At 40.1% G+C, this 27,805-nt stretch overlaps 1 protein-coding gene and 1 long non-coding RNA gene across 6 annotated transcripts in view; one reads left to right on the plus strand and one right to left on the minus strand.

Annotated features, from left to right (window-relative positions):
* Nucleotides 1-27,805, minus strand: part of LOC146439446 (uncharacterized) — a 73,396-nt gene that overhangs the window by 26,295 nt on the left and 19,296 nt on the right. The window lies entirely within an intron of this gene.
* On the plus strand, nucleotides 207-27,722 carry CDC42EP3 (CDC42 effector protein 3). Of its 5 annotated transcripts, XM_085055252.1 has the most exons (3): nucleotides 826-995; nucleotides 2,086-2,170; nucleotides 25,607-27,722. In XM_085055252.1, the coding sequence occupies exon 3, from the start codon at nucleotides 25,890-25,892 to the stop codon at nucleotides 26,649-26,651; it is 762 nt and encodes a 253-aa protein (XP_084911378.1). In that variant the 5' UTR covers nucleotides 826-995; nucleotides 2,086-2,170; nucleotides 25,607-25,889; the 3' UTR covers nucleotides 26,652-27,722. The 5 variants fall into 5 exon arrangements, with proteins under 5 accessions (XP_084911377.1, XP_084911379.1, XP_084911378.1 ...); XM_085055251.1 differs by lacking the exons at nucleotides 826-995; nucleotides 2,086-2,170 and adding an exon at nucleotides 207-477; XM_085055253.1 differs by lacking the exons at nucleotides 826-995; nucleotides 2,086-2,170 and adding an exon at nucleotides 502-678.

A 27,805-nucleotide genomic window follows, 5' to 3' on the forward strand; every position in this document is an offset into this window, starting at 1 on the left:
CGAGAAGTGAAACAATACCGGGGTCTCTATCTGGATTAACCAGGGAACTTGTTAAAAATTTGGCATCAGCGCAGTATTTATGGGCTTCCTAGTCAGTAATCTGCTGGACTGCCAACAGCTATTTTGAGCCCTTTCCCGTCGTGGGCAAGGCAGTTTCACTTGTATAAAACACACGGGCAGGTGCCCTTAAATCTGTCATTAAAGGGCTCTTGGCCGAGGCTGGATGGTCCGCGCCCCGCGCTGCACCTCCGCGCTGCTGTCCCGCTCCGGCCCCGCCGCTGGGCGGGACGAGACGCCCCTGCGCCTCGCCGGCTCTCGCAGTGTTTGCCGGTTACCTGCAAATCGCAGACCGCCGAGTCGTGAAAGCCTGAGCGCTCCGTAACAACGCGTAAATAATGGAGGACAGGCAGGATGAATGAGCACGGCGGGCGGAGAGCGGGCTGAACCTCACCCCTGACGGATCGGGGCGCCGAGGAGGTGAGGGGCAAGAGGGTTTGGGTGAAAAATCATCAGCTTTAAAGCACACCTCGGAGCTGACCGTGCTCGGGGGACGGGGCGAAGGGGGCTGTCCACCCGAAGGCTTCAGCGGGACACTATGGGGGTGTAGGGAGGGCCTCCCGGCGCTGCCCCCAACGCCCCCACCCTCACAAAGGGGGAAAAAAAAGAAAGAAAAAAAAGGTGAGGGCGAAGCCTTTATTGTTATTCTGGTCGTTCCCGGCTTCCCTGCCCGCCTCCCCGCGGCGCTCCGCGGTGCCAGGATTTCCCTGCAGCCCGCCCTCCCCGCCCGCAGCGCCGCCGGCAGCGCCGCCTCCCCGCGGCAGCCGCTCGCCGCCCGCGGCCCTCGCCGCGCCCCCGGGACACGGGGCGCCGCCGCCCGCGCACTGACAGGCGCTCGCAGGTGCCGCGCTCGCCCCGAGTCGCGGAGGGGCGGCCCCGCTGCCTCCCGGCTCCGCAGCCGCGGCAGGGAGGAGCGGCGCGGGAGCAGCGGCAGCGCCGTAAGTCGGGGAGCGGGGCGAGGAGCGGAGCGGGAGGGACGCCACCGCCGGGAGTCCCGCGTCCGGACCGCGGGACTGCCCCTCCTGACCTGCGGAGCGGCGGCGGGGCCGCAGCGCGCCCGCTCGGGGGGCTGGGAGGGAGGGGACGCGTTTCGGGGTAGTCAGAGAGAGTACCATTAATGCTCGTGTTTGGCTAGTCGAGAGGTTCATGCCCGAGCTATCGCTTAGAACGACTCGGGGTGTTTCTACATCACTGAAATTTCGAGCTGAAATTCGCCCCTATATCGGTTTAAATTTCCATACCAGTGTATTTTGGCATGCCTGATTTTATGCCCTTGCCTTGGAGACAGAAGGCATACCCAGCCTACACGCCCCCCGAAACAGGCTGCCCTTCTTTTTGTGCGGCGTGTCCCCTTTCTCCGCGCCCTCCTGCGTGCGGCTAAGAATAACCATGAGCTTGAGTGCGCTGCTCCCTGCCCGGCTGGGGCTGGGGCTGCACCGGGGGCAAGCACGGCGCTGGGGGCAAGTCAGGGCCCGGTGTGATGCTGGTTGTCGAGCTAAGAGTTCAAGTCGGGAAGTCAAATTTGAGAATGTGTGTTGGGTTGCTGATGAATAAATGCGGCCTGTAAATTAATAAGAAGGGCTTGATTTATTTTCAGTTGAAATTTAGAAGAGACCAAAATAGAGGAAGTAATTAATTTAGGATTTGCGTCACTGTAGATTGTTGCTATGTTTTAAAAATAGGAAGAAGACTTATTATGAAATGTTTAATGTAACAAATATGATTCTGATTTCTTATTTTCCTTTGAAAAATATCTGGGGAGGGAGACAAGGACTCCTGCATAGACCATTATTTTCAGTTACATATAGGTTGTAAGAATATAACGTTGTTGAGGAAAATGTAGATGAAAAAATCAGAAGGATTAAGGAATGAAAATCTAAAGCTGAACAATTCTTTAGATACACACTACCAGAAATCTTATAATCCACGTGCCATGGCTCAGATGTCTAGAGGAATGACAGAGATACCAAAAAAGGCATCATGATACTCAGCACAATTCTAGAAACAGAATTTTCTCCTTCCCTACAGAAAAGGAAAACACATTTCTGGAAGCAAAGAAGTGACAGATGTGGCATCTCAGCAGCTGGCTAAACATAAAAGCGTGTATCAGCAGGTGATTACTGTTGCAAGGATTTATTTTTAAAGTGTCTTGTACTGAAAGGCTTCAGCCTTTTTTAGCATTAGCATTAAGGTTTGCTTGCACTCTATGGCATGTTAAAAATAGTGTTTCAGCAGAAACATTCAGAAAAGCAAGAGAAAACTCCTGTGTTCAAGGCACTCCTTGCTTTGAGCATTTGTTTTGCATTACAGCATGCAAAGGAGAGGAACTGAGCAGGTTCTTTGGTGGGTAGATAGTACTGAAGGGAATGATTTTTCCTGGCCTCAGCATAAGCCAACGGTATCTGGGAAGGAAACAATGGAGCCTATCTTCTCCTTAGATTATAGATAATCACAGTTACTCTTCTCTGGGAATCACCTTCTACATCCACAGAAGTAAAAATCAGGCTGCAGAAACTACGTCTGTGGTTCTGCCTCTCTTCTGTGATTGGTAAAGCCAGCCTGAATCACCAGGAGGTAGCCTGAGTGAATTTTAGAAAGGAAAGAGATGGATATCACCTAAGAGGCAGCCCAGAGCCACTCTTCCCCTGAGGCAGTGGCAGCGTGGGCCTGCACCATCCCTATTTGACTGCTGTGGCTAAATGTCTCATTGACTTGAAAGAGGCATCTAAAACTGTTCCAAACCACTTATATCAGCTTTACTGTAACCAAAGCCACGTTCATGGCAAAACATGTTTTGCTGGCAGCTTTTCATAATTAGGTAGGCTGCTTTGGTTTATAGTCTTCTAAGACAGATGGCTTCTTATAGAAGAAATTCTGATCCCCTGCTCAAGTTTTGAGAAGTAGTGTGGGGCAGAAGAGGGAACTTCATTAAAAAAATTTCTTTCTGCCATGCAGAATTTGCCATCAGGTTGTTCTTCAGTGAGGCTGTGTCCCAGGGGCTCAGCAATGCTCTCTGACCAGTTCTTCCTCCTCACCCTAGTTAACAGAATTGTTGTGGATCAGGTCACCTGATGCCTGTTTGGCCTTTCATAATGATGTAAACCACCACAAGCTTTCATCCTCCTGCATGCAAATTTTACTTTATTGTAAACAAACGAAACCATTACTGCTTCCCCCCTCGCCATCCGTCATGATCACGTCAGAGTAAACATATTTTTTCAACATCTGAACCATCTCATGGAGAACTCTTCTTCCCCCAAGTGGTACAACTGAACTAATTGGGTGGTCTGTACCTAATAACCACAGTATCTCCATGGGTGCAGTGCTTACAGGGAAGGCAGTGGGCTGAAGGTGTGTGTCTGTTTGTTTGTTTGTTTGTTTGTGTGATAGCAAGGTGAATTCCCCTAAAAAACTTCAGTCTGAACTTTAAAGGAGGATGTGGGAAGAATTGTGTTCAGGTGTTGGGTGGAGGACTGTGCTTAAATTATTTCCTCTCACTGCGAAGCAGACCGGTTAGTAGGCAGTGAAGGCAGCTCGCGGGTGCTGAGGGATGTGCCTGGGTAGAGCAGTGAGAGCAGATTTGAAGCACTGACAGGCTGTGTGTGAAGCAGGATGAGGTGCAACTACTGAGTAAAGCTCGTGCTGAAGAAGAGACACACTTCTAGAGCTGGGTTGAAATAAGGAAGATTTCTGGATAACATTCATGCAGATAAGCATTGCTTACAATATTTTACAACGTTGTGTATTCACATTCATAATCTATGTTCCTAATGTTGTTAAGATGTTGATCCAGCATGGTGGCTGCTGGGAAGGTGAGTCTGATGGAAGCAGCTGGAGCTGGCTGTCAAGACTAACTTCCTCATAGTTCAAGGGTTAAATCAAGACCTAGTAAAGCCTCAGAAAACACACTGCCAAGATAAAATGAGATGATTACGAGTGGACAAAGTTGTCCAGGGTGACAAGATATATTTATACCTTTACTTAGTTTCATTGATATTTGTGGAATAAATAGTCAAATGTAGAAACAAACATTTGTCTTATGGTTTTACCACTAGTCAAGTCCACAAGAGCACAGTTAGTCATTAATCTTTGTAAGCAACTGTGAGATTTTTCTTTTGAGAGGCTAGTGAACTGCTGAATATATTTTACTCCTTTTTGTGTTGTGCTTTTGTTTCTTAAAGAGGAGAAATAAGCCATTTGCAGGCCATTTACAGACTGAGCCTACAGTCAATTAGCACTTTTAGTGCCTAAAGCTCTGAAAATGTGAAAGTCGTTTTTGAATACTCAAACTAAATTGTATTGTCATGATCTTAGTAGCTTTTTATGCAAGACTATTTTACTGAAATGTACATTTAGCACAAGTAATTTGAATTACAGTTATACTTATCTTTGAAATTAGCAAGTTGTGCAATACCCTTGAAGCTTGATGACCTAGTATCTCATGAATGCCAGGGAGCCACATTAAGGGTTTCAACCCCCACTATGTATGGTAAAACAACAACATACAACTTAACTATGTAAATGTTGTGTTCACGCTGTTTTTACTTGCACTGAATAATAGAAAAATGTTCACCCAATCTAATACACTGCTTTGATTTCTATCATAAAGGTCAACGGGGAGCTAGTTAGATAAGAAATTAAATGGACTGATACTGTGAGTTTTCGTGCTGGGTCTCATACTGAATGATCTAAGTGAACTTTCCTGTGGTTACATGTAAACAGCAGTTGACCTGAAGAGATACAAGAGCTGATGTCAAGCTGAAACTAGGTATGACTTGCTTAGTCAGGTCTGCAAGCTTGTTTAGGTGCATTTACATGGCAATTAATTTTTTTAAGTCAACTGTAAGAACTTTCTAAAAATAAATACTGCTTCATGTCTTTGCTTGGAAGATCTAAAATGTAGGTGTATTTTTTTTATTGTCCCTTTGAAATACCAGATGTTTCAAGTCCCTTTCTCACTGTTTTGCTGTAGAAATTTTATATGTATCTGAGGATTTGTGTTGTGCCTTAAACAAAGGAAACAGGTGTTGAGTCTTCATTCCAAATGTGGGGTTTTTTCCTATTAGAATATTAGGCACTAGTATAAAAACAGTAAATAAAAGCAAACTGTTAGTCTGATAATTTGGTTTTTTTTCCCCGTTAACTTTTTAAGAAGTCTGTACAGTATAACATTAAAGTCAAGCAAACACAAACCCTATAGCCTGTTATTCTGGCAAAAATCAGAAAAAAAAGTCAGAAAAAGCTCTGTCATAGTCCTTTTGGGTGGTGCAGATGGTGAAGGAACCAAATAATGATTGCACAAGTAACCTAATCTTGGCATTTTCTAACTTTGTGTTCTTTGAGTTTGTAACCATAGTGCTCTACATATGATATTTCTAATTATGGGGTTCATAATTCTCAGTGATACTCTGTAAGGAAGATCAAAGGTGCTTTGCTGCCACCACAGTCAGCATCTCTGAAGCGTTTCTCCAGAGGTTGTGAAACCAGCTTTCTAGCCAGCAGAGCTCTGTCATGATCTTCACCAGGAGAAAGCCTGATCCCTGTAATATTTTGAATAATCTTTAGTAAAGAAGAGGCTGATGGATTTTGTTGCTTGGATAAACACTTTCTGTTTTCCCTATTCTAGTGAAGTTCCTTAATTTCTTTATAAGAAGGTGGTTGTCTCAAACCATATGGGTGGGTCAGTTCCTGTGTAATAGACAGGGTTTTTGTGTGGTTATTTTTTCCTGTACTTGAGTGATGCACTAGTACCAAGTGATGTACAGAAACATAATGCCAGTGTTGTGGGGACTCTTGCCCCATATTTACATTCTTGCATTTTTTTGTGTATTTTTCCTCATATTTAATTTATATTCTCAAGAAGTATATGACAGCACTGATGGATTCTTCTCACTCAGAAAGCTTTGAAAATCTACAAAAAAATCAATACTTCAGTAATTTTGAACCATAAGAATCCTTATGATCCCAGAACAATTTTTTAATGTTCTTCATTCTAATACTTCTTGAATCTAAACTTTTAAATTTTTTTTCATCAAGATATTTTGATCAGAAATAAGTTCCATCCTTTATTCTTTCTTATGTGTATCTGCAGTCCCATTTAAGTCTGAATTGTGTAAGTTTATGTACATCTTTTTCATGAAGGCCTACCTATTTATTAGAAACCTCTAATTTTACCTTTTTGACTCAGTTAATATGATTCAGTACATATTGTGATTTAGTTAAATTCTGGTTATTAGTGAGATTGGGTAAATTAGATCTGAAACTCAAGCAAAGATTAGTCCAAGGTCTGCTGGAATTTAAGGTGAATGTTTCAGTTTGTTTTTTCTCTCTCCTTTGCTGTGCTCAAGATGCATACCATAAATATCCTGTCCTCAATGTGGCAGGATCTTGTTCAGGTGCTCTTGCCACTGCTTTTAATGAAATTCTGTAGGGGAATGGCCATCAATATTAATTTTTGGTATTTATTTTTGGATTGTTTGATAAACTGTCTTCTGGGAATCAAAGTATAGTTTCAGTTTGGTAAAATTTGTTTCCAGAGGATGGTTAGATCAGTTTTCTCAATGTTCAGATTTCATATGACAACCTAATCAGTTGGAATTTTAAGAACACCCTGTCATTTGAAGCATTAATGTGACTCACTGGTTCTTTGAGAATTCATGTTTCTGTAACCACAAAGAATAAAAAACAAAAGCATCCCTCACACCAGAAGTTGCACATGCCACAGTGAGGGTGAAGAAAAAGAAGGTGTAGGTTCTTCCTGTTGCAATGTGATGTAAAGGCTAGTCATGCCATTTTCTCCCCAGTGCTGTGGTCTTTGCAAAGGCACTTTTCTTTAGGTTTTCCATGACTTGTCTGTATTCATTTGGAGGATGGTATGTGGCTGTGTAGTGTTTGGTGTTTCCCTTTTAAGGATGCATGGCTCCTACAAATAATGTTAGGGGTTAGCCCAATTTAAGGAAGGCTTGAACTGTAGCGAGAGCTACATGGTGAGTGAAAGAGGGACAAGGGAAGGGTGCCATTAATTGTCCTGCACGTCAGATGCAGCTCACATGTTTCTGCTCCAGATACCAAAGATTACTGCTCTTCATCAACTTTAAGCTGGTTCTTTGCTTGCTCATGGCTCCTGTAGCAGATAACCACAGTTTGTAAGAGGGTAAGATGGGGGTCTCTTCTGCTCAGATGTTTAAAAACCAGATGGGCATACTGGGGTGAAGAATGAGTACCGTGTCCATCATATGTATGGCATACAGGATTATACTTTGCTTTAGTCCAAACAGTTGGCGTTGGAAGGTGAAATAGGAGGGAGGTCATGCTCCTAGCAGTTACAATTCTGTTGTAAAGCAAGGTATTCCTTGCCCCAAAAGATGCAACAACTGAAGAACTGTCTTCTGTGAGATTTTGTTGTCATTTTATGTCTGCATAATTCTTAATATACTAGATAAGTGGCTTGTGATTAAGGGGGTGATGCGACAGTAATACAAATTTATAGTAATTCATTGTTCAGTTTGGTCATCCTGCCTAGAATGCAACTGTAGCATCTAGTCAGTTTGATTAAAGCCTTAAATGAAAAGGTTTGCTTGTTACTGTTATCATATCTGCCTTAACTTGTTTCTTATTAGTGCTATGCAAAGTAATCGGGGGTACACAGAAGATGTACAGGTTGAATAGCAGATCTATTGATAGGAACAAGACAGTGGACTGAGCAGACCAGTAATGCTGCTGGCAGCTGCTCTGTTCTGTATGTCCCCTCCCCACTTGCTTGGTATGATTTTAGTGGCAAGGGAGGCTTTATTTCTTCTGGTTTTCTCTCTGTGTACCTTCAGGCATTATGAATACCCATCTCAGCCTCTGGAGTCTTTCAGATAAGATCCCCTGAGGTCAACAGCAAAGACAGCAAAGTAATCCATTTGATAGCAGTGGACTGTACAGCTCTCCTAAAAAAGCATATTTCATGTCCCAAAGAAGAAAGTTAAAATAGCAAGAATTCAGGAAGGTCATGAATCTGTAGGGGTTCCTAAAGGAGTTTGTGAGGAGAAAAATAAAACCTGCCTTTCCAAATGTAAATGCTGAACAATCAAGTAATTTATGCTGTGGACAGTTTTCACATTTTTGTTTGAGAATTATTTTCACTCTTAGTTGTAGTAATTATTTTACCTTGAGACTACAACCATACCTCTTACGTGGGCACAGGCATATACATTGTAAATAAGGTATTTTGTGGCATGGTATAAGGTTTTGATTACTGGGACATGCTCTGACAGCTGTACAGGAGGAAATGACAGAATTGTTATCTAATGAAGCTACAACAGAGAGGTTGGAAACTTTTTGACACTGCCTTTGGTGTGAACAGTATATCCATTCAAGTGTAAGTCATCTCTGAATATACAAAGCTATAGTCTGCATATAACTGAAAAATCTGCAAGGAAAGAAGCAGGTTTCAATGCCTGAATGAACAATCTAAACATGCAAATTACTCCTATTGCTAAATTCCAACCAATTTTCCTGCATCAAACCTGTGTAAATGTCTGTGTTCCCTGCATCTATGCATAAACCTTAGTCCCTTCCCCACATCCAATGTCCTCCATCTCCTGGTTCCACATCCCTGGTTCTTACACAGAGCTTCTGTCATGGATCTGAATTTGGGTTGATGGTTATTCCTGCCAGCTGAGTTGTTTGTGGGGATGGCACAATGTAAGCATGAAGGCTGGTGTTTTTAATAGAGAGGGTTTCAGAAGATTCCAGGTGGCAGACGCTAAAGCTGCTGAATCTTGTAAAAATTACAGTTTAACACCTTAAAATTGCCTATCTTGGTAATTCAGAATGACAGGAAAAAGACACATTTCCAGGTATGAATTTTAGAGTCAGAACTAGCTTGAAAAGTACAGAAGTGCCAGAACCTGTTAGCAATGTTGTGGATTTTGATGTATTGTGTATCCATGGGAGTAAAGGGCATTATCGTACAGATGGGGAGTAGAAATAGATCATTTTGTTTTACCTCATTAGAGAACAGTTTAAAAACTTTGGTTAAAATTCTCCCACCTCCTTCTAATCCTCCCATTAAACAAACATACACAGATGGCTGCAGAAGAGGATAGAAAATGTTGAATGGCAATGTCAGATATTGATCAACAACTCTGAAAATAAGCCTTAAAATGAAAGCTTCCAAGACAGCTGAAGTGTAGGTGGACGTGTTAAAAAGGCATCATCTGAGAAATGGGGTGTATTTTTTCTGTAATGAAAGAGGTATCTGCGGAAGTAGGAGCAGCTGTCTGTGTGTATGTGTGTGTACATTAAAGATCCATGACTGAAATGGTAGCAGATGATTTTTCAGGTGCTCTGATTCAGTGTGTTCTTTCAGTCCATCTGGTGAGGTAGCTGGCAGTAGTTTCTGGGCTTTCCAAATTTCAAAGTTTGTAGTTTTTGTATAAATATCCTGAAAGTACAAGGGTGGTCCCAAAGTCAATTTTTACAGTAGTAACAATATATAAGAGATGTGAGTTGAAAAGAAGTTAGTTACATTTTCAAATTCAAGAGCTATTTGAATTTTTTTTTTTAGTAAAAGTGAATGAAACCACTTTTATTTTTTTTGAATTGTGCTTTTCTTCAAAACTGAGTATCTGTAGTTGAACATGGATTCTGCTTGGTCATGATTTCAGATACCCTTTTTAGACAGTTGTACTTTAAAATGTTATGTTTTTCGTGTTCATTTTGAATAGGCTAAGTTACTGTGAATTGGGTGCCCTTTTACTTGCACAGTGTCAAAGGAGAAACAGCTTTTAAAGCTTGCAGATCTCAAACTGTTCATGGCGATTTGACAGGAAAGAATTTATTTGATTCTCCATGCAGGATTTGAAGTAGTGGCCAGCACAGAGATCTACTTTTTTTCTTCTTTCTATTTTTTGCTGAAAGATGAGAACTTTCCAAACACAACAGTTTTTATGAGAGCTCTGTTTTGATGACTTCCAGGAGATTTGTCCTTTTAACCTTCATAGTCATCTTGATGGCCAAGGAAACACAATCTATGGACAGAAAGCCTCTAAAAATTTAGTATGGCTTTCCCTAGATAAAAATGCTTTTCCAAATATTTAATTCTTAAAAGAAATGCCATGAATTTAGGGGGAAAATACTGTTCATAGCTGAAATGATAAAAGTCAGAACAGACCACTGGGAACATGTCTTATGACAAGCTGTAGGCCTTTCCTCAGTTGTGACTCAGTTCTATGTCAGTGTGACTCCTGGCTCTGACCAAATTGTTTGAATTAGACAATAGTAATTTCTTTTAAAAAAAGAAAAAAAATTACCAAAGATGCAAATAACAGAGAATCTACCATAAGCCTGAGTAAATTTTTCTTGCTGTTACAAAAAGGTATGTTTTGTTTTGTACTTGCTTTGACTGCCTTCAGTCTAACAAACTGAAGCTAGATAGTTGGATTTCATCTTAAAAGGTCTTTTCCAACCTTAACAATTGTATGCTTCTATGAAATGTAAGCGATAATATCAATCTTGTGTCCTTTCTGGAACTTTCTTTTGTTTAGTGATATCCCCCTGGAATGGTGGCTACAGGGACTGGACATAGTGATGATCAAATACAGAATCACTGGGCCTTTCTTTGCCCTTGCCAGTGCCCTCTCACGCAGCAGGGAATTGAAGTAGCCCCTTATGACTACAATTCAAGAGGATAAGGTTCAGCCTAGTTGTCTCTTCCGACCTCTTATTACTGTTTCTGAGCACAATATTCTTTCCTGGAACTGTGGCCTATATGATTTAGTCTTCCATTTTAATCTTGAATGCATGACTTGGGCTGCTGTTAAAATTCAAGTAGCTTACTGATGTTCTGATACCAGCTTGAAGTGGTTTAACCCAGCAGGTAGCTAAACACAGCTGCTTGCCCACTCTTTCCCCCACCCAGTGGGATTTGGAGAGAATTAGGGGAAAAAAAAAAGGTAAAATTCTTATGTTGAGATAAAGACAGCTTATCAGGAGAGGAAAGAAGGGGATAATAATTAAAGAATTAAATGTACAAAGCAAGGGATGCACAGTGCAATTGCTCACCACCTGCTGACCAGTGCCCAACCAATTCCCGAGCAGTGGCCACTGGCCACCTCTCCCCCTAGTTTATATATTGACCATGATGCCATATGCTGTGGAATATCCCTTTGGACAGTGGGGGTCAACTGTCCTGGCTGTGTCCCTTCTCAGCTTCTTGTGCCCCCCAGCCTACTCACTGGTAGGGTGATAAGCTGAAAAACCTTTGCCTTAGTGTAAACACTGCTTAGCAACATCTAAAACATCACTGTTACCAACATTATTCTCATCCTAAATCTAAAACACCACACTGTACCAGCTACCGCAAAGAAAATTAACTCTATCCCAGCTGAAACTAGGACACAGTTAGTCAAGGTCACTCTGTCCTTTATTTTCATTATCTACCTTTTAATTTTTCCCCTTGATCCTCAGTCTTCCAGTGCAGATCATTGTAGGGTAGTTCTCCAATTGAAATGGGTGAATTGAAGGCAATGAGTTTAAAAAGCACCCCTGGCAATGCAGGCTGCAAGTCCTGCTGAGCAGAAAGCTCACACAAGTCCTAATACCCAAAGAAAAAACCTCCAATTTCTCTTTGTAACATTAGGCTACCTTGGGAGTGGCACTACTTTTTAAGGCCTACAAATGGAGAGAAACTCCAGGCGTGAAATCAGGCGTGTTAAGCTGCTGTGTAAGAGCTCATAATTTGTATTTGTGTTACTCATAATTGTATACAGTAGATCTGTATAACTCAGATCTACTCTGAACTCCCATGACAGGAAAAAAAATGATACTTTTGGTTTTCAGTGGATGTACTGGGCTGAAAGAAGAGCTGTATAAATTGCAAGTTGTCTGTACTTCCATTACAGATGTACCAGTTTTGTATCTTGTAATCTATTTAGTAAAGCAAGAGTTTTGATTCTGATCTGGTTTGCAGTAGTAATAGCCTCCAATAATTACACTGATTTAATTACTTTAGAAAGAGGAAAAGAAAAAAGGTGTAAACTAATGACTCAAAAAGTTCATTTTAGTTGTTTTTAAAGGAAAGTGTTTGAGCTAGGAGCAAATGGCTATTTCCACGTACATAGCAAATTGCAGAATTTCAGTGGAAAGCTCAAGAATATGCTGCCTGAAAAAACAAGTTAAAAATGTTCCATCTCTTCTGCATAAGAAAGATGACTAGCAAGAGGTATTAAGGGAGTTACATTAATTATCAGCCTTAATCAAGTTCCAAAGCAGCACTCCCTTTGTTGGATAGTAAGTCACTGGGAATGGAATAGTACAAGTGCAAGTCAGATTAAGAGTCTCTCTGGATTTTTCAGGTATTCACAATTTTTTGTTTTTTAAAATTGAGATTTTGCTTTAAGATGTTTCAGCCTGTATTGGCACCCTGAGTGAAATTGCTGCATTGTTTCAGACAGTCTGAAGCACTCACTTTGGGAGGTGTGAACTCAATCAGCAGCCATTAACGTGGGAACTTGATGACTATAAAAAGTTAACTGTTCTCCTGCAAGATGCTAATGTGTTGTATTTGGTATTTAGTTTACTGACTAGGTGCAGGATTTTTTTTCTTTTCATTGTTGTTTGCACCTTTTTCCTCTTCCCATGATAAATTGTCTCTGCCTTCTCACTTTTGTCCTCTGAAGTGAATGGGTTATGGCCTTTTTAGGAGCAGCAAAAGTTTAACAGAAGTATCTGTGGCTGGATTTTTGTTCAAGAATATATATGTTTAATTCAAATTATTGTAGGATAAACCCTATCTAGTGCTGTTTTCTGAGAGAACAAACAAAACAACAACAAAATCCCATTTTCCACAAGGATGTGGTTTAAGTTAAGAAGACTATGACTAGACCAGTGGAGGTGAACTACTTTTAACATTGATCTTCGTAGCTGTTGGTGAACAATTTAAAACTTTTGTCTGGTAATGATTTCCTTGGGCTCCTAGGAAGAAGCTCGGGAACACTGCCCACTGCTTCTGCAGCCAGAAGGAGCTTATCTGTGGTGAATCCAGGTAGCACCAATGTATAGAGGGAAAGAAGGAATGCCAGTTGAGTAATACCTTTTAGAAGTTACTGTATGTGTCTTTTGCTGGGATTGTGTTTCAGTTATGGTATTTCTATTCCTTCCCAAGGGAGCTATGTCCATAGAGGCTGTGGAACAGGCCCTACATTATCCATTAATTTTTTGTGGTCCAGCACTGAAGAAGTAACACTGAGATGTTGATGCCCTACTTGGATGCAAGTTCCCTCTTAAATTTCTTGAGTGTACTGTCTCTGCTCTTGTGTGATTCAGGGAGTTAAAGTTTGTTCCTTGCCTGTGTTTCTACTGTTTAATCTCTGTTAAAAGAAACGTAAGGATGAGAGAAGAGAGCCCCACACTGTGCTATAAATTAATGCAATCCTGATGCATTGTTACACTATTATATGTTGTGGGTTTTTTTTTCTGGATATGATTTGGAGTTGCAAATCAGGACCAGGAAATTGACCTCAGTTTCTCTTCCTTTGCCTACACTAAGCAAATCAGGAATACCTGTCCATTTACTAAGGTGGCCTGGTTTCTGATCATCTTTACATAGGTTCTGTTTTCTGAGTTGATGTTGTGGTGTTTGTTTTGTTGTTGGGTTTCATTTTGCATGATTTCCCTTCCCCCCAGCAGAAGTTTTTGTCAGCACTGTAGGCGTGTGCCCTGTACTCTACAACATGTCATCTTTTCTTAAATTTTTGAAGGGTGGTAAACCACACTTAGCAACATATTGCCCCTCCCATGGCTTGAATTTTGACTCCCTGGAGCTTGCAAGAGCCATTAGAATTTGCTTGAAATAGCCTGCAGTAAAGGTAGAATTTCATCTTACCTACTTATTAGAGGATTAAGTAAATAAATATGCCCTTTACACAGGAAAGTAGGTCCTGGAATGATGTTATTTTATTTTTCTGCCTACACGCCACTGCTTTCCATACCAGTTGTATGAATTGGTACATGAAGGACTTGCAGCATGTGGTAACAGCTCATTCTTGGTCAATACCGAAGTGCATCCATGCCTAAAGGCATTGCTGCACCTCATTTCTGTGCTGCTGGAGTTGTATAAACAAGACAAACAGAGCTTTAACAGTCGAGCAGCAAGTGTCACAATGCAATATAAAACCTTGGTATATTGTGTGCTCTGTTTCAGAACCAGCTTCTCTCAACTCTAAAGTAATTACTGCAACCTGGATAAAGTGCAGGCTCCATATACCTAGCTGGTGTTGGTTTAGTCAGACCTAAACATGTGCCTTGTGCAACGCTTTGCTTCTCCCCCGTGTCCCCCAGTACTGTTCATATTATGAGGGGCAAAAGGGTGAGATTCCTAAACGGTGAGCTGAGTCATTACCAAAAAGCCAGCGGTTGTTAAATTTGGGTTGAATTTGGCTGTCAGACACCTGGTACAGGTCTCCTCAGTATCCTGAGAGTGGAATGCCACAGCTGATCAGTCTTAAATCTATGGGCAATGGTTTTGGCAATGGGTTATATATTTAATGGTCAACTTCGGGATCTCTCCCCTTTGATCTCCCTTGTTGGAAGTTCCATAAGGAACAAAGTAACTGGTGCTGAGGAGCATGTTTGGCAGTTACTTGGCATTTGTAAAGGCGTGAAAGGGACCTGCAAATATAGGGCTCTGCTTCTGAGGTAGGAGAGAGGGAAAGGAGTTGTCTTGTTGATGATCTTAAAGGTCTTTTCCAACCTAAATTATACTGTGATTCTATCTGGCCTGTGAGGGCTGCAGAGAGGTGCAGCTGGGTGTTGGCATCTGTTACCTAACGTCTAGCCTAGTTTCTGTTGAAATATCTGATTAATTTTGGGGTTTTCATTAATGTGGGTTTTGGAACAAATTAAATGTGACCGAGGTCCCAACAAGAATCTGAAATTTATTTTCTGCTGAAGAACTCTTTATACAAATGAACAGCAATTTGCATCATTAAGTGAACACTTGGGCTGCCCAACAGGACAGAACACGGAGACAGAAGTTGCCTCATGCAGTGCTTTTCTTATAAGGTGAGAGCCATTTAAGCCCAACTTTAGCCCATGCTTTGCCCCATTTGTATGTTCTTTAACGGCATTTTTGGGGAGGAGGTGGTTGTTTTATGGCAGTCTGAGTTTGGTGTGATCCTCTTCAGAAGGTCCTTGTATCTTGCATTTCTTTAGATACTAACTAGCGACTAGATATTACCCTCCCTCTCCCTAGGCATCTTCCCAGGGATTTACGGTGTCTTAAAGGTGTGTGAGAGGGTTTGTTCGGGTAGAACTCATCATAAAAACTTGTAACTTGTTTCTCGCAACAAAGCAAGTTGTTGTTTTGGTTGGTGTTACGCCACTGTGTTTGTCAGTGTCGATTTATGTCAGGCTTTAAATAGGATACTCTGCAATGAGTTTGTTTTCTGGTAGTTTGTAATCCTTTCAGGCCAGTTAACATTAACGAGCGGCAGCATTTCTGTGGCTGCCTTTCTTTTGATCATGCACAGCCCTAGTCAGGAAATGGGTGAGGAGCATGAGTCATGATTACATTACCCTAATGGGACTGCCCACTAGAAGCCTTCTTTCTGCCGCCAATACGCCTTCCCTTGACACTGCTTCTGAAAACAAAATGTCCATTTTGGAGCACTTTGAAATACTGACCTTTGAGCAGAGAGATTTATGTTCGCTTACAGTCTTGAGGCAAAGCTCTAAGCAGGAGCCCCTGCAGAATGCAGAGAGAAAACGAATACCTGCAAAATGCTTTTCCAGAAGGCTGCAAAGGACAGGACTTGACTTGCAGTACACTGGGTCTGCTTGGGTTCACTGGATACAACATGCTTCCCTGACCCTTTTGTTTTTTCTGTCATGTTGCCTGCACATGCAAGCTCAAAGTCCAGTCTTCTCTTATACATGGGCTGTCATCTCATTCACCATTTGGCTTAAGCTTTGTCTTAGGTCTGCACTTATCTTTTGAAATATGGCTACAGTAATTGGAAAATGAGTGATGAGTACTGGCTGAGGTAAACTCTGAGTGTTGAGAAGGTAGCTTTAGTGGGATTTGAGACAACAGTATTTTGGACAGTTTAATTAAATACATGGGATTTAAAGTTTGAAAGAAATATCAGCTGCTAATCAGTAAACTAGCACCAAATTGCCACTGTGCACTCTGAATATTCAGACAGTACACCTCAGTACAAGCGCTGAGTATATTAATTTCTTTCAAATTAAATTCATTAACTCTGGTAGGTTTTAAGAGCAGTATGTGAAATATTACTATTGGCACAAAGGGTGAATGCACCTGGATACTGCTCGATATATTCCAGAAAAAATGAAGTTTGATCAGCTGAGTACAAGCAACTCAAGCTAACAGAAGCAAATGTCTGTGGTAGAGAGATCTCAGGAGGAAGTGGAGACCCCTGCACTGCTGTCCAGTGTGGTGCATCCCTGTCAGCTGGGGCATGTTGCAGGTGTTACTGACATACTGCAGCGCAGCTCCAGAATATGACGTCTCCCAGTTGTCACTTACTGCTCCAGATTCTTACCTCTGCTCAAATGGTGCCTTCAAATAGTGGAGTTGTTTTGTTAGAAGTAGAATAGAAACTCACAGTGAAGATGTAATTTCTATTTTTTTTCCTTTTGTTTCATATAAAAGTGATAAACCAGTTACTTTAGCTGTGCTAACAATATACTTGAGATGGAATATAGATAACAAAATTTTAGAAGCCCTGTTTGCTCTGTGATTTCAGCCCCATTCTTTCAAGAGAGCATGAGTTGGACCAAAAAAAGTAATTCAATGAGGGTTTTTTAATCTATTGAAGCGTTTCCTTTCTTCCATCTACCCCAACCCCATAACCTTTGATCTCATCTTGATAACCATTCACCTCTCTGAAGGAGGCAGAACTGCAACAGAGCAGAAGGTTCATCCTTCTTCTAGGTAATAAAAAAATTAGTCCTGTGCAACTTTAGATTTTTCTGTATCTTTATATCTCTACCTCACTGTTAGTCTTTGCATATAGAGGGCTCTCTGGCTTTCAAGTTTGTTTTAAAACTAGTTTATCAGCCACTTAAAGATGGTCAATACTTATTTAAAGTGAACCACTCTGAGAATTGAATAATAGAACTGGTGATTATGATATGCCTATGTCACTTGTGTGTTTCAAGGAGATGATAAGGAGTATTTGACTTAGAGATGAAGCATATTTGAGAATTGGAGGTCAGGAGTTCAGGGGAGGGTTTTGTGGGTTTGGTGGTTGGGTTTTTATTGAAACCTTGCAAGATCCTTGTGGTTGAGATTGCCTTTTGTCAGCAGCTAGCAGTTAAGGAAATTTTAAGCTAAGGATCCTTTCCAGAAATAGTGTTAATATCTTAACTATTGTTAGAAAAACTTAATTTCAGTATGACAGCAGTCTTGGGAACCTTAAGGCAGAAACAAGTGGAGCTACATAGCCATTTTTGCTTCAGAAAGTGCATAAAGTCTGGATGTAATTCCATGGGCATTTTTACTTGCAGAAGAGAAAGGATTGCCCATCCTTTCTGCCAGAAGTCCTTGCTTTCTAAGAGTGATGTCTCAAGAGAGCAAGTGAAAGAACTTTTAGCTTAGCACAAGCTTAGCAAGTGAAAGAACTTTTTACATCTGAACGTAGCAGCCTCGCTCCAAGCCTTGTGATTTTACACCCCTTTCCTAGTTAGTTTCCACCTTGTTGTGTGCTGAACTGGCCTGTAAGGGGTCAAGTGTGTGCAGGCAGTTGGGGGGAAGGAGAGAATGCCTTTCTGACAGCAAGTTATATTGGGCTTGAACTCTCTTGAAGCACTGCCATCGGGCAGCTGCAGCTGTTGCTAAGCCTGTCCTGTAAACTGAGTCAGTGGGGAGAACTGCGGCTGTGAGCAGTTTGAAGTGTGGCTTGTTGGCCCGTCTGCCTGCAGAGGGTACAAGGAACTGCGGTGCAGAACCAGGAACCAGCTATGACGAGTGAGGAATCCAAGGTGGGAACTTCTTAAACTGGCTTTGAGAGCAGAGTTGGGCTGAGCAACTACACCCTCTGCGTCAAAAGAGAAAGCCATCTATGCTAGCCTGCTCAGAATCACAAAGGATGTGGAGTATGGATTCATAATCCACTTAAACTGATCTGAGTGCTGCTGGCTGACATCAAAACGGGCAGCTGAGATTTCAGCCGGAGCAGTTAGCCAGGCTTTTAGGTGGTACATCGGCTCAGGTTGTAGGGATTTTTTTTTTTTTGTCCCATTTCATGTTTTTTCCTTTGGCTGAAGAGAACTGATGGCCAGTTTTTTAAGCCTGTCCATCTTGTGGCTTCTGGATTTATGGTTCCCAGCTATTTGCTCATCTGGTGTGTGAGTTGGTAGGAGGAGATGTGTGTCTGTGCTTCAGCGCACAGTCTGTCTGACGTAGCATAACCTTCCCTTGGCTGGCTGCATGAGGTAACGTGCTGCTCTTTGTACTGACATGTACCTCTGCCTAAAGCTGCATGGGCTTGCACTCTCCCAGGTTTTGGAAGCCAATGAACTCTATGGAATTAACTCTGTATATATGAATGTACCAGCCTACAAAGCTAAGGAGAAGGTAATAAAGAAAGACCTGTTTCTGTCCATGGAGCTGAACAACAGAATACAGTGAGCTCATTAAATCCCTGTCTCTGGAGAAGAGGAGAAAAGAAGGGAAGGTTTTTATTGTTCTAGAAAAGATGCTAACTTTTCAAAGCCGAAAGCAAGCTGTGATTCAAACCTGTTGAAAGGTGAAAGAAATTGCTTGATAAAAAAGAGGGAATTATTTAAGATATTCTAATGAGTAGTCATAAGCACAGTTACAAAAACAGACTGTATAAGGCATTTAATTTCATATTGCATCACAACCCGATTTTTAAAATGTTAGTCCTCTACAGTGTCAGCAAAGCATGTATTAAAAACATTTAGAATCTCAGAGTAAATGTCAGAAGTAAGTCAGCATCAAAGAGGGATATATTTCTACTGAAACAATGCAGAAATCTATTTGGACAGCATTGGGCTGCATATTATTTTTATGAAGAGCTTGCAAATAAAAATTGTTATAGTACTATTGTTATAGTACAAATTTGCAAGTGATGGACATTGGTGAGGAAGATGAAGGAAGCTCAACTGATTTATTGATTCACAGCAGTGTTTCTCTTTCTGAAGTATGGCATTGTGTTTTATCCTGAAGGATATAAATCCAGTTTATTTGCTGAAGAATGATAATTTGGAAAGCCTTCCTCCCCCGCTCCCCAAAGGAGTAGAGTCTTACTGGACTGTGTAATTTGAGCGCCGCCACTGGCTGTACTGGCAAAATTTGTTGACTAAATGAATAAATGTGTATGTTGATCCTAAAAAAAATAAAATGGAGATGCTCACTCTGAACCAGTAACAAATTCTACTTTTTCCATTATAGTTTATTCTGCATGGAGAACTTGTTTTTGTTATACCAGCACAAGAATTCTTAAATAGTTTGAAATTTAATGCTACCCTATAAATACAGGAAAATTCCTGTTGTAAGATGGTGAGAATAAGAGCAGAACTATGATCTTGTTTAAAAACAAGGCAGAGATAATGGGAAGAAAGAAGTGATTTTTGTCTTTATATATGCTGTTAGGGAGAATCATATTAAAATATTGTCACTAATTCCAATCTGCTTGGAAAAGGATCTTGGAAAATTGGAGGTAGTTCAAAAGGGAGAGAGGGAAAGACATATCTGAAGGCTTAGAATTATTCACCCACTATCACCACATGAGGAATTCCCCCTGCTCACTTCGATCAAAAAGGATGACTGAGAAACAACTTGGTTAGCATTCAAGTACCTTAACAAGGATGAAGGTTTCTGGTTGATAAAGGGCATTTGTAATCTCAGACTGATAAAGAACAAAATAATAACTGGAGGCTGAGGCTAGTTGCTCATATTAGACCTCTTTTTTTTTTTTTTCTTCCCCCCAAACCAGGTCGGTTCTCCATTGTTTCTTTTTGTTACAAGCTAAGATAAAAACTCTTAAATAGATTATTACTTCATTTCAATATAAAATACAAGTACTTTAGTGCTTTAAAGTTAGTTGGAAGTGCTCCCTGGTTAACATGATTTATGCCAGCTCAATCTGTTTGAAAGGCTGCTAAGCAGAGTGGCAAGATTTAAAGGAGTCAACAATTAAAAGTCATGTCAAGAACTTGTTTTTTCTGTGTTTGTGAACTTAGGTTTTAGGGAGGGGGGAAGAAGAGGAGGGTGCTGGAGAAATGGAAGATCCTTTTAGAGAAAGACACTATGCAGCCTGTCCCTGTCTGTGGTTACACTTAGTGGCAATTAACACTTCTTCAGGTGGACAGCTCACAGCTAGTATACTATTTGTCTTTGATTTATGTGGGAAAAAGTGTTTTATAGCAAGGGAAATGAAAAGGTATCCTTATGTGATTTTCCTTACATTTAACTTTCGCTGTCAAAGAGAACTGTTCATTTAATATTTACTTTGCTTTTTTTTTTAATTAACTCTTCACACCTAGAATGCATAAAATAATTAATTGTATTAATCAGAACCCAGATTGGAACAGGGAAGACTTCAGGTGTATATTCTCTGACCTCTGTGAAGTAAATTCATGTATGTAGTCTGCATGCATGTGAAATTTTTTAGAGCAGGGTGGACAAATACCTTCCACAACTACCACATGAGATCTCTGTCTTTTCAGGACAATGCAGAAATGAATGAACTGCACCATAGGGTCAGGTCCTCTCTTGACCTGTGCTTCTGTAGCTGTGGGAATGATTTGGGATTTTTTTCCTTCATTTTCTAAGAAGTGTATGTGATGACACAATGCAATGGGTTAGATTTGATCTAGGAGAGTCAGCTGAGTGCAGTCGAGAAAATTAGTTGACCTGAAGTATGTTTAGCCTGATTGTTTTCATACAGTAATTAAATCTGTAACTTTAATCAGGAAGGTGCCAATTCTTTGATGAAAGGAGAAGCAAAGGAGACAAGGACTTCTAACCTGATCAAGGAAAGTTGATGTTAATACAGATTCATTCAAAGGCTGTGCCTCTTACAAACAATGTAAGTTTAGATAAACAATCTGGAGGGAGAAGTGGTAGCACCTGGTGTGGTTAAAGCTACTTAGAAGGTGGTGGCTCTGTAAGGGGAGAGCTGGTGGCCTGGTATAGAAGTGGACAGACCTGTGGCCTCTCATCTTCAGAGTCTGGTGGTTGATATGGATACCTAAATCCCCAGGAACATGAGAGGTAAGCTCTGTTGTGCTTCATCTGATGCTTTTCTTGTACCTGAGGACTTGATTAAACTGGAAGTTTGTTTTTCTAGCATTCAGGAATTGTGACTGCATGACTTCAGGCCCTTGTTATAAAACCAGTAAAAATGTGTTTTACACTTGATGTTGTTTCAGATATAGTGAAAGTAATAACATTGACAGGGATGTTCTTAACAGTTTGTTTGTACTGCTGAAAGCTACTGGTAGCTAAAACCTAAAATGAAGCCCTAAAGCCTAATTCTTCTATGCTTGCAGATACTTCATCACGTAGAAAAGTTGCAGCTGCTTGTTTTGTAGTTTGTGTCTGTCTTTTGCTATGTCACTGTTTTCATTTGGACATTTAGATAATGTACAGACTCAGTTTTCTCTTACTGACTTGCTCCACAAGGTAATTCAATGATATTTTAAATTATGCTTTGGAAAGGCCTTTCACATGCTTCTAGTCAGTGATGTGTAAGGCAGAGCCTTTGCAAGGGATTGCCCTGTAGAAAGCCCATAGGCTTCCCAGCACACACAGTTGCTTCTGGCTCAGCTCTGTGGAAATGTGGTTTTCTCTCTATAATTTCTTTGCTTAAGGATCTAGGTCTCTTGGGATATGTGCACAAATAAAAGTTTGCACCTTGACCCTTATTTGTCTCTGGGTTTGCAGGTTTAGCTGTTGAGATATTTGCTGATAGTCTGCCCTTTTAAAATGGACCATGGAATAAGTTAAGGCATCCATGGAAAACTTTGAGCTGTGTGGAAGGTGATGATTGCTGAGCGGACGGAAGGCAGATTCAGAAGTACCTCTAAAAATATTAGTCTTTGTTACCAAGCAAAACACTTACATGAGAGTGTGAAGTGATAGGAATGAAAACGAGCAAGTGCTACAGCCAAACTAAAACTTTAATTTTCACTGGGCTGAAATTTCTCTGGTTTGGCTCATGTTTGGATCTTGTTAGGAGAAGGATATCTTTTCAACTGGAATAAAAACCCTTTCATGTTGTTTTTCACTTAAATTAAGGTCTTCCACTTTAGGCTGGCAGTCCAAGATTATGGACTTCTGGTTTTCTGGTAATTTCTCATTCTGCTTTCCAATTTGGCTATACAATCTCTTAGTTACTGAGCTGAAATTAGTCAAAACAGAGACTTTTCTAGCAGTAAGATCAGAAAAAGGTCTCATTTTAAGACAAGGCAAAATTTTTTGTGTGGTCTGATATTAGGATTTCAGTGTGTTGTGTCCTTTCTCTTAGCCCATGTGCACTTGGGATGCCATTACATCTTGCTGAGTGCAGGGAATGTGTTAAAATTCTTGTGAAAATGTTGTGGACTAATTTTTTAGTTTTCTAGGATTTGAGCTGGAGGCTTAGTCTTGTTAAGCTTTTCTTCATTTGCCAAAGTTTGATTTATATATTTTTTTCTTTCTTAAAGAACTACTATATATGTGTGTGTCTGTATGCTGTATATTATATGTTGACATAGGTTCTTCTTTATTTAATTGCAAATTAAATATGAGCAAAAATATTATTTTAGGCTAAGTGAATATTTATTTGTTTGGAGTAGCTTAAAATCTGTACTCCTTTAGGCAGTAGTTGACCAAGATGATAGATATGCAGAAACAAAATACAGTTCCTCTGAAGCCTATGTCATGTTGTACATGGAAGGCCTGTCCATTGAGAAGGGAGCCCTTTTATTTAAAAGGTGTAATTTGCAGATTTCCAGTACTGTGGCTACTGAAATCTTCAGTAAGAGTGGCTTTTGTTTTCAGCAGACAAAATGGTGCTTGCACTAAGCATGATATTGTGAACTTGCTTCTGCTCAAATGTCAAGCCTCTTGCACTGGACTGCTGGAAGGCAAGGCCTTCACAATTAAAGGGACTGCTGTATAGAGAGGGATTATAACTCTTAATAGTGGAGTCTCTTGTAGCCTCCTGTCAGGCAGTGTGGTTTTACACTGCCCCTTACTGGGGTTCTCTTACAGTGCAAGAAATAAAGGAGATCTGGGTGCCCAAAAGTTTGCACTGCTTTCAGGTTTTGTACCTTTTTCTCACCTGAGCTATGAACTAAATAAAATAGAGTGCTTTTCTTGTGGGTCAAAACAGCCTATTTGTCTAAATGCTATTTTATGTTTTCTTTTTAGCATTTCCTGATGTTCACATGTTTCACTGTGTCCTTCAGGTTTTTTTGTAAACCTATGTGTGGAGTTTGGTGATAATGGTTTTTGATACACATCCTACCTAGTGGAAGCCATGAAAACTTAGAATAAACAAGCATTTGTCTTTCATTTTAAAACTAGTGATCAACAGGTGTGACTTTGTCATTACATTGCCATTCATTCCAAATTAAAATACTTGAAATAATGAGAAATTAGAATCAGAGAGAATTTGTCCTGTTATTTCTGGGAAGTGAGATAGAACTGAGTCCACTAGAGAAACATAAAACAACCTCACCATTTGTCTTTCTTTGATAATAGTCTTCTCTATAGAGTTGAGGTAATTTTGTTTAGTTAAGTGGGTTGCTTGGACAGAATGATAAATGGGTAGAAACAATGCAGTGAATTTTAGAATTTAAAATTGCAAGGTTGATTTGACTTAAAGAGTTCTGTTGCCGTTGCAGGTGGCACAAGTAGAGATCTTATTAAGGAGTTACTTTTGTATCTTGCTGTACTCACATGGAGAAAATGTAATGTGAATCTCCTACTATACTGTAGATTCTACTGAATTACCATTTTGTTGTGTAGAAGGAAGCTTTGAAGTGCTTTTAATAGATTGATGTGATCAACTGTGTTTTCAAAATTGATCTTATACTATAAAATGCCCTTATAAATTATTGAATGTTGAGCTTATTTTGTATTTCAACTTTCATCTGTTTACGTCTGATATATTTTGGTGTGGGGAAGGCTTTTCAACATTTTTTAAGTGCAGTAGATACCTGGTGGGAATCAAAAACCCAAAGCACTGAGCTGGCTAGACTCCCAGCTCCCCTTGTGACGCACAGTTAAGTATCCCATTGTAGGAACTAATTACTGCGGTTAAAGGATTTGTTCAAATGCTTAAATGCTTCTTGACAACCTGGGTGTGTACCTGTACAGTGTTGAGTTTTAAACCTGCTGATTCGTACTGGGCTTAATTTGGTGAAGGAAAAAACCTGCCAGGGCATGGATAAAAGGCAGCAAAAGTAGCTCTTGTTACAGACAGCTTCCCTCCACTTCTGGTATAGAACAGTCTTTCTGTGTAACAGCTGTAATCTCCTTTACACAGTGAGGGTGGTGATGGACAAAGGCTGACAGATTTGTAGCTGAGTATTCTGATCAGGAGGGGTGTTCTGTGGTGTGTGGATGTGATAGAGGAAAGTATAAAAATGTCCAGGAGAAAAAATGCATTTATTCTGAGATTGTCCAAGGGTTAGGAACTGGCACTGTAAGGAAGAAATATACCATTAAAGTATTAACAAAGAGTGTTTTTCAATAGCTTGTTGACTTAATAGCCTGTTGGCCCTTGTTAGCTCTATCAGGCCTGTCAAAGGACAACACTGTTTGCAAAAACTGTTTCAACTGGTTGCACAGAGCAACTTTGAATCACTGTGGCCTCATGGTCTGCATAATTCATGAGCTAGCCTATAACTAATTGCTATGAAGAATTCATGTAGTCTAAAGAATGTAGTCACAAGAATCAGTCTCCTCTAAGGTCTGTGAGTTTGGATGTTCCTAACAAATTGTATAGACCTGGACTAGCTCTTTTTTCTAGTACCTAAAACTATCCATTTAAATGGGCACAATTATCAGAAATGTTATTGGTGACAGTTTGTGAGTGTTCCAGCACTAATTGCAAGTATCTGAATACTTACCTAATTATCCAGTTATTTAATTCAAGGGAGTCTACTCCACATCCTAAAAGGTTTCCTGAATGACTCTGTCAGTCTTCCTGGATCTACCAAAAACTTAATGTTGTTGAATGTTATAAATTTGTTACGCATGTGCTCTCAAAGGTCAGCACTTGGAATGCTATAATAAGGAGAAGATTGAGATAGTGATATTTATCAAATGAATTGTGCTCAGCAACTGTGTCTAAAAAACTCAGACTTCAAAAATAAAACTATGAAGTCAGAGAAAGGTTAGCTAGCCCTTATTAATCTGAACTCTTTTATGCTGCCTAATGAAGGGAAGCAACATCATCAAGCTAATCTGCAGGCTGGAACTGTCAGTACCGTTACTAAGTTGGGAGTTTGGTAAAAACAAGAATGAATGAACCATGAAAAATAAATTAATGATAACCTGATTTTGTGTCTCATGCAGGTTTTCTCAAGTTGTGGAAGTAGCAGGGCATTTGGTTGCTAACTGACTCCAAAACTTGTGCTCTACCTTGCGAAGAGCTGACGTGGAAGACATTTACCTTCACAATTCCACAGTTCTCTGTATCAGAAGAAAAAGACTTTGTGTGCAAGAGTGGTTCCAGATGATGATGTAACATTGTTAACGCTGAAGATCTCGTGAGAATAACTGGCTTTGTAAGAGGCTTCTCCTTCCCTCACCTTTTTTTTTTTTTCCATAACTACTGCTCTCAGAAAGTACAAGCAAGATGCCAGCCAAGACGCCCATCTACTTGAAAGCTGCTAACAATAAGAAAGGGAAGAAATTCAAACTAAGGGATATCTTGTCTCCTGATATGATCAGTCCTCCACTTGGAGATTTTCGTCACACCATACACATTGGAAAGGAGGGACAACATGATGTTTTCGGAGACATCTCATTTTTGCAGGGGAACTATGAGCTATTGCCTGGAAATGAAGGTGAAACCAGAGTTAGCCAGCTTGGTCTCCACAATGAATTCTTAAGGGCAAACAGCACTTCTGAATCCATGTTTACAGAAACTCCATCACCAGTGCTCAAAAATGCTATTTCCCTTCCTGCCATTGGTGGTTCTCAAGCCCTTACATTGCCTTTATTGTCACCAGTGACATTTAATTCAAAACAAGAATCCATCAGGTCATCAAGAAATCCTAGGCTTAGCTGTGAGCCAGTAATAGAAGAAAAACTGCAGGAGAAAAGTAAAGAGATGGAGGATGAAGAAACATACAAAGATGATATATGGGAACAAAATGGTTCTTCTTCACATTTTACCAACGGTAGCGACAGTCACTCATCCAGCTTTTCCGAACGATGCACTGATTGGCAAACAGTTGATTTATTGGATGACAGTCGGCTTTCATGTGAACTAACCAAGACAAAGTCAGAAGAATCCCTTTCAGATCTTACAGGCTCTCTTCTCTCATTACAACTTGACTTGGGGCCCTCACTTTTGGATGAGGTCCTCAATGTAATGGACAAGAATAAATCTTAGAACTGGTACTCCCTTGCTTCTTTATAAGTGATTCACTTAAACAAAAACCAACAAAAGACCACAGTTCAAAAGTAGATGTTTAAAATTCAGCTGTATTTGCAGTTGTTTGACGGGTTTTCTAAAAATATTCTTAAAATGCTATTTTTTTACCTATTGTTTTTCATGATTTTTATTACGCTAAATTCTCATATCAGGAAGGTAAATTTTAATAATAATTTTCAGCAAATACAAAATGTTTTTAAGTACCAGTATTAATGATCAGAAACTTAAGAAACTGCATTTGAGGATGATACTGATTGTGACATTTGGTTAGTTCACTTCTACAGGCTTCTGAATAGGTGAGAATCTGTTAATGTCAGAAAGGAGACTGATATTGATTATTCACTTTTATAAATTATTGCAGTATCACTTTACATGTAGGCCTCTTTCTAGAACCTTGTGTTTGAAGGTTTTATAGTGTTTTTCTTCATTTTCCATAGTACCATTTCTGTTACAAATTCACCCTAACTACTTTCTCAGTTTTATACTACCACTATGAATTCACATGTGAAGAGTTTGAAGGCTTTTTCAGCTTGAATACTTGGTCCAGAGTCTCAGCTGCTTTAAATAAGTATGCACAAATTTACACAAGTTGAGGCTTGGGCCTGACATTGTATATGAAATGTTATGTTGTAAACAGGTGACACATGCAAGATATTATGGTTAAATTATTTTAAAAGTTGAAATATATTTTCTGTGTGCATATTGGCTTTTTACTGCAGAGCCTACACATACAGTATCTCATCAAAATAGTTGCTTGGCATTATTGGTGCTCTTCTGAAAATTGTATATTTGTGTGTTTGAAGAAAAATATGTATTAATAGTCCTTGCTTTTTTCTTCATTTATTTCCACAACATGCTTAAACTTGCAACTGATTATTTTAATTTTTGAAGAAGGCACTGGTTATTCACAATGCTAGTGATGTGTGCAGCAACAGCCAATGTTTGCGAAATGTGGATCCTTCAATACAGTACCTACGTGGATTGCATAAATACCTTGTGCAATACAATAAAAAACCCTTTAAATTGCTATGTCTTTGTGATTCACTACATAGCCTCACCAAAACACAACGTTTTGTTTTCTGCTGTAAGGAAACAGACTAGCTGCAGAAATA

Source organism: Lichenostomus cassidix, chromosome 3 (genome assembly GCF_008360975.1).
Source record: "Lichenostomus cassidix isolate B80296 chromosome 3, HeHo_3.0, whole genome shotgun sequence".
Classification (NCBI taxonomy): Eukaryota; Metazoa; Chordata; class Aves; order Passeriformes; family Meliphagidae; genus Lichenostomus; species Lichenostomus cassidix.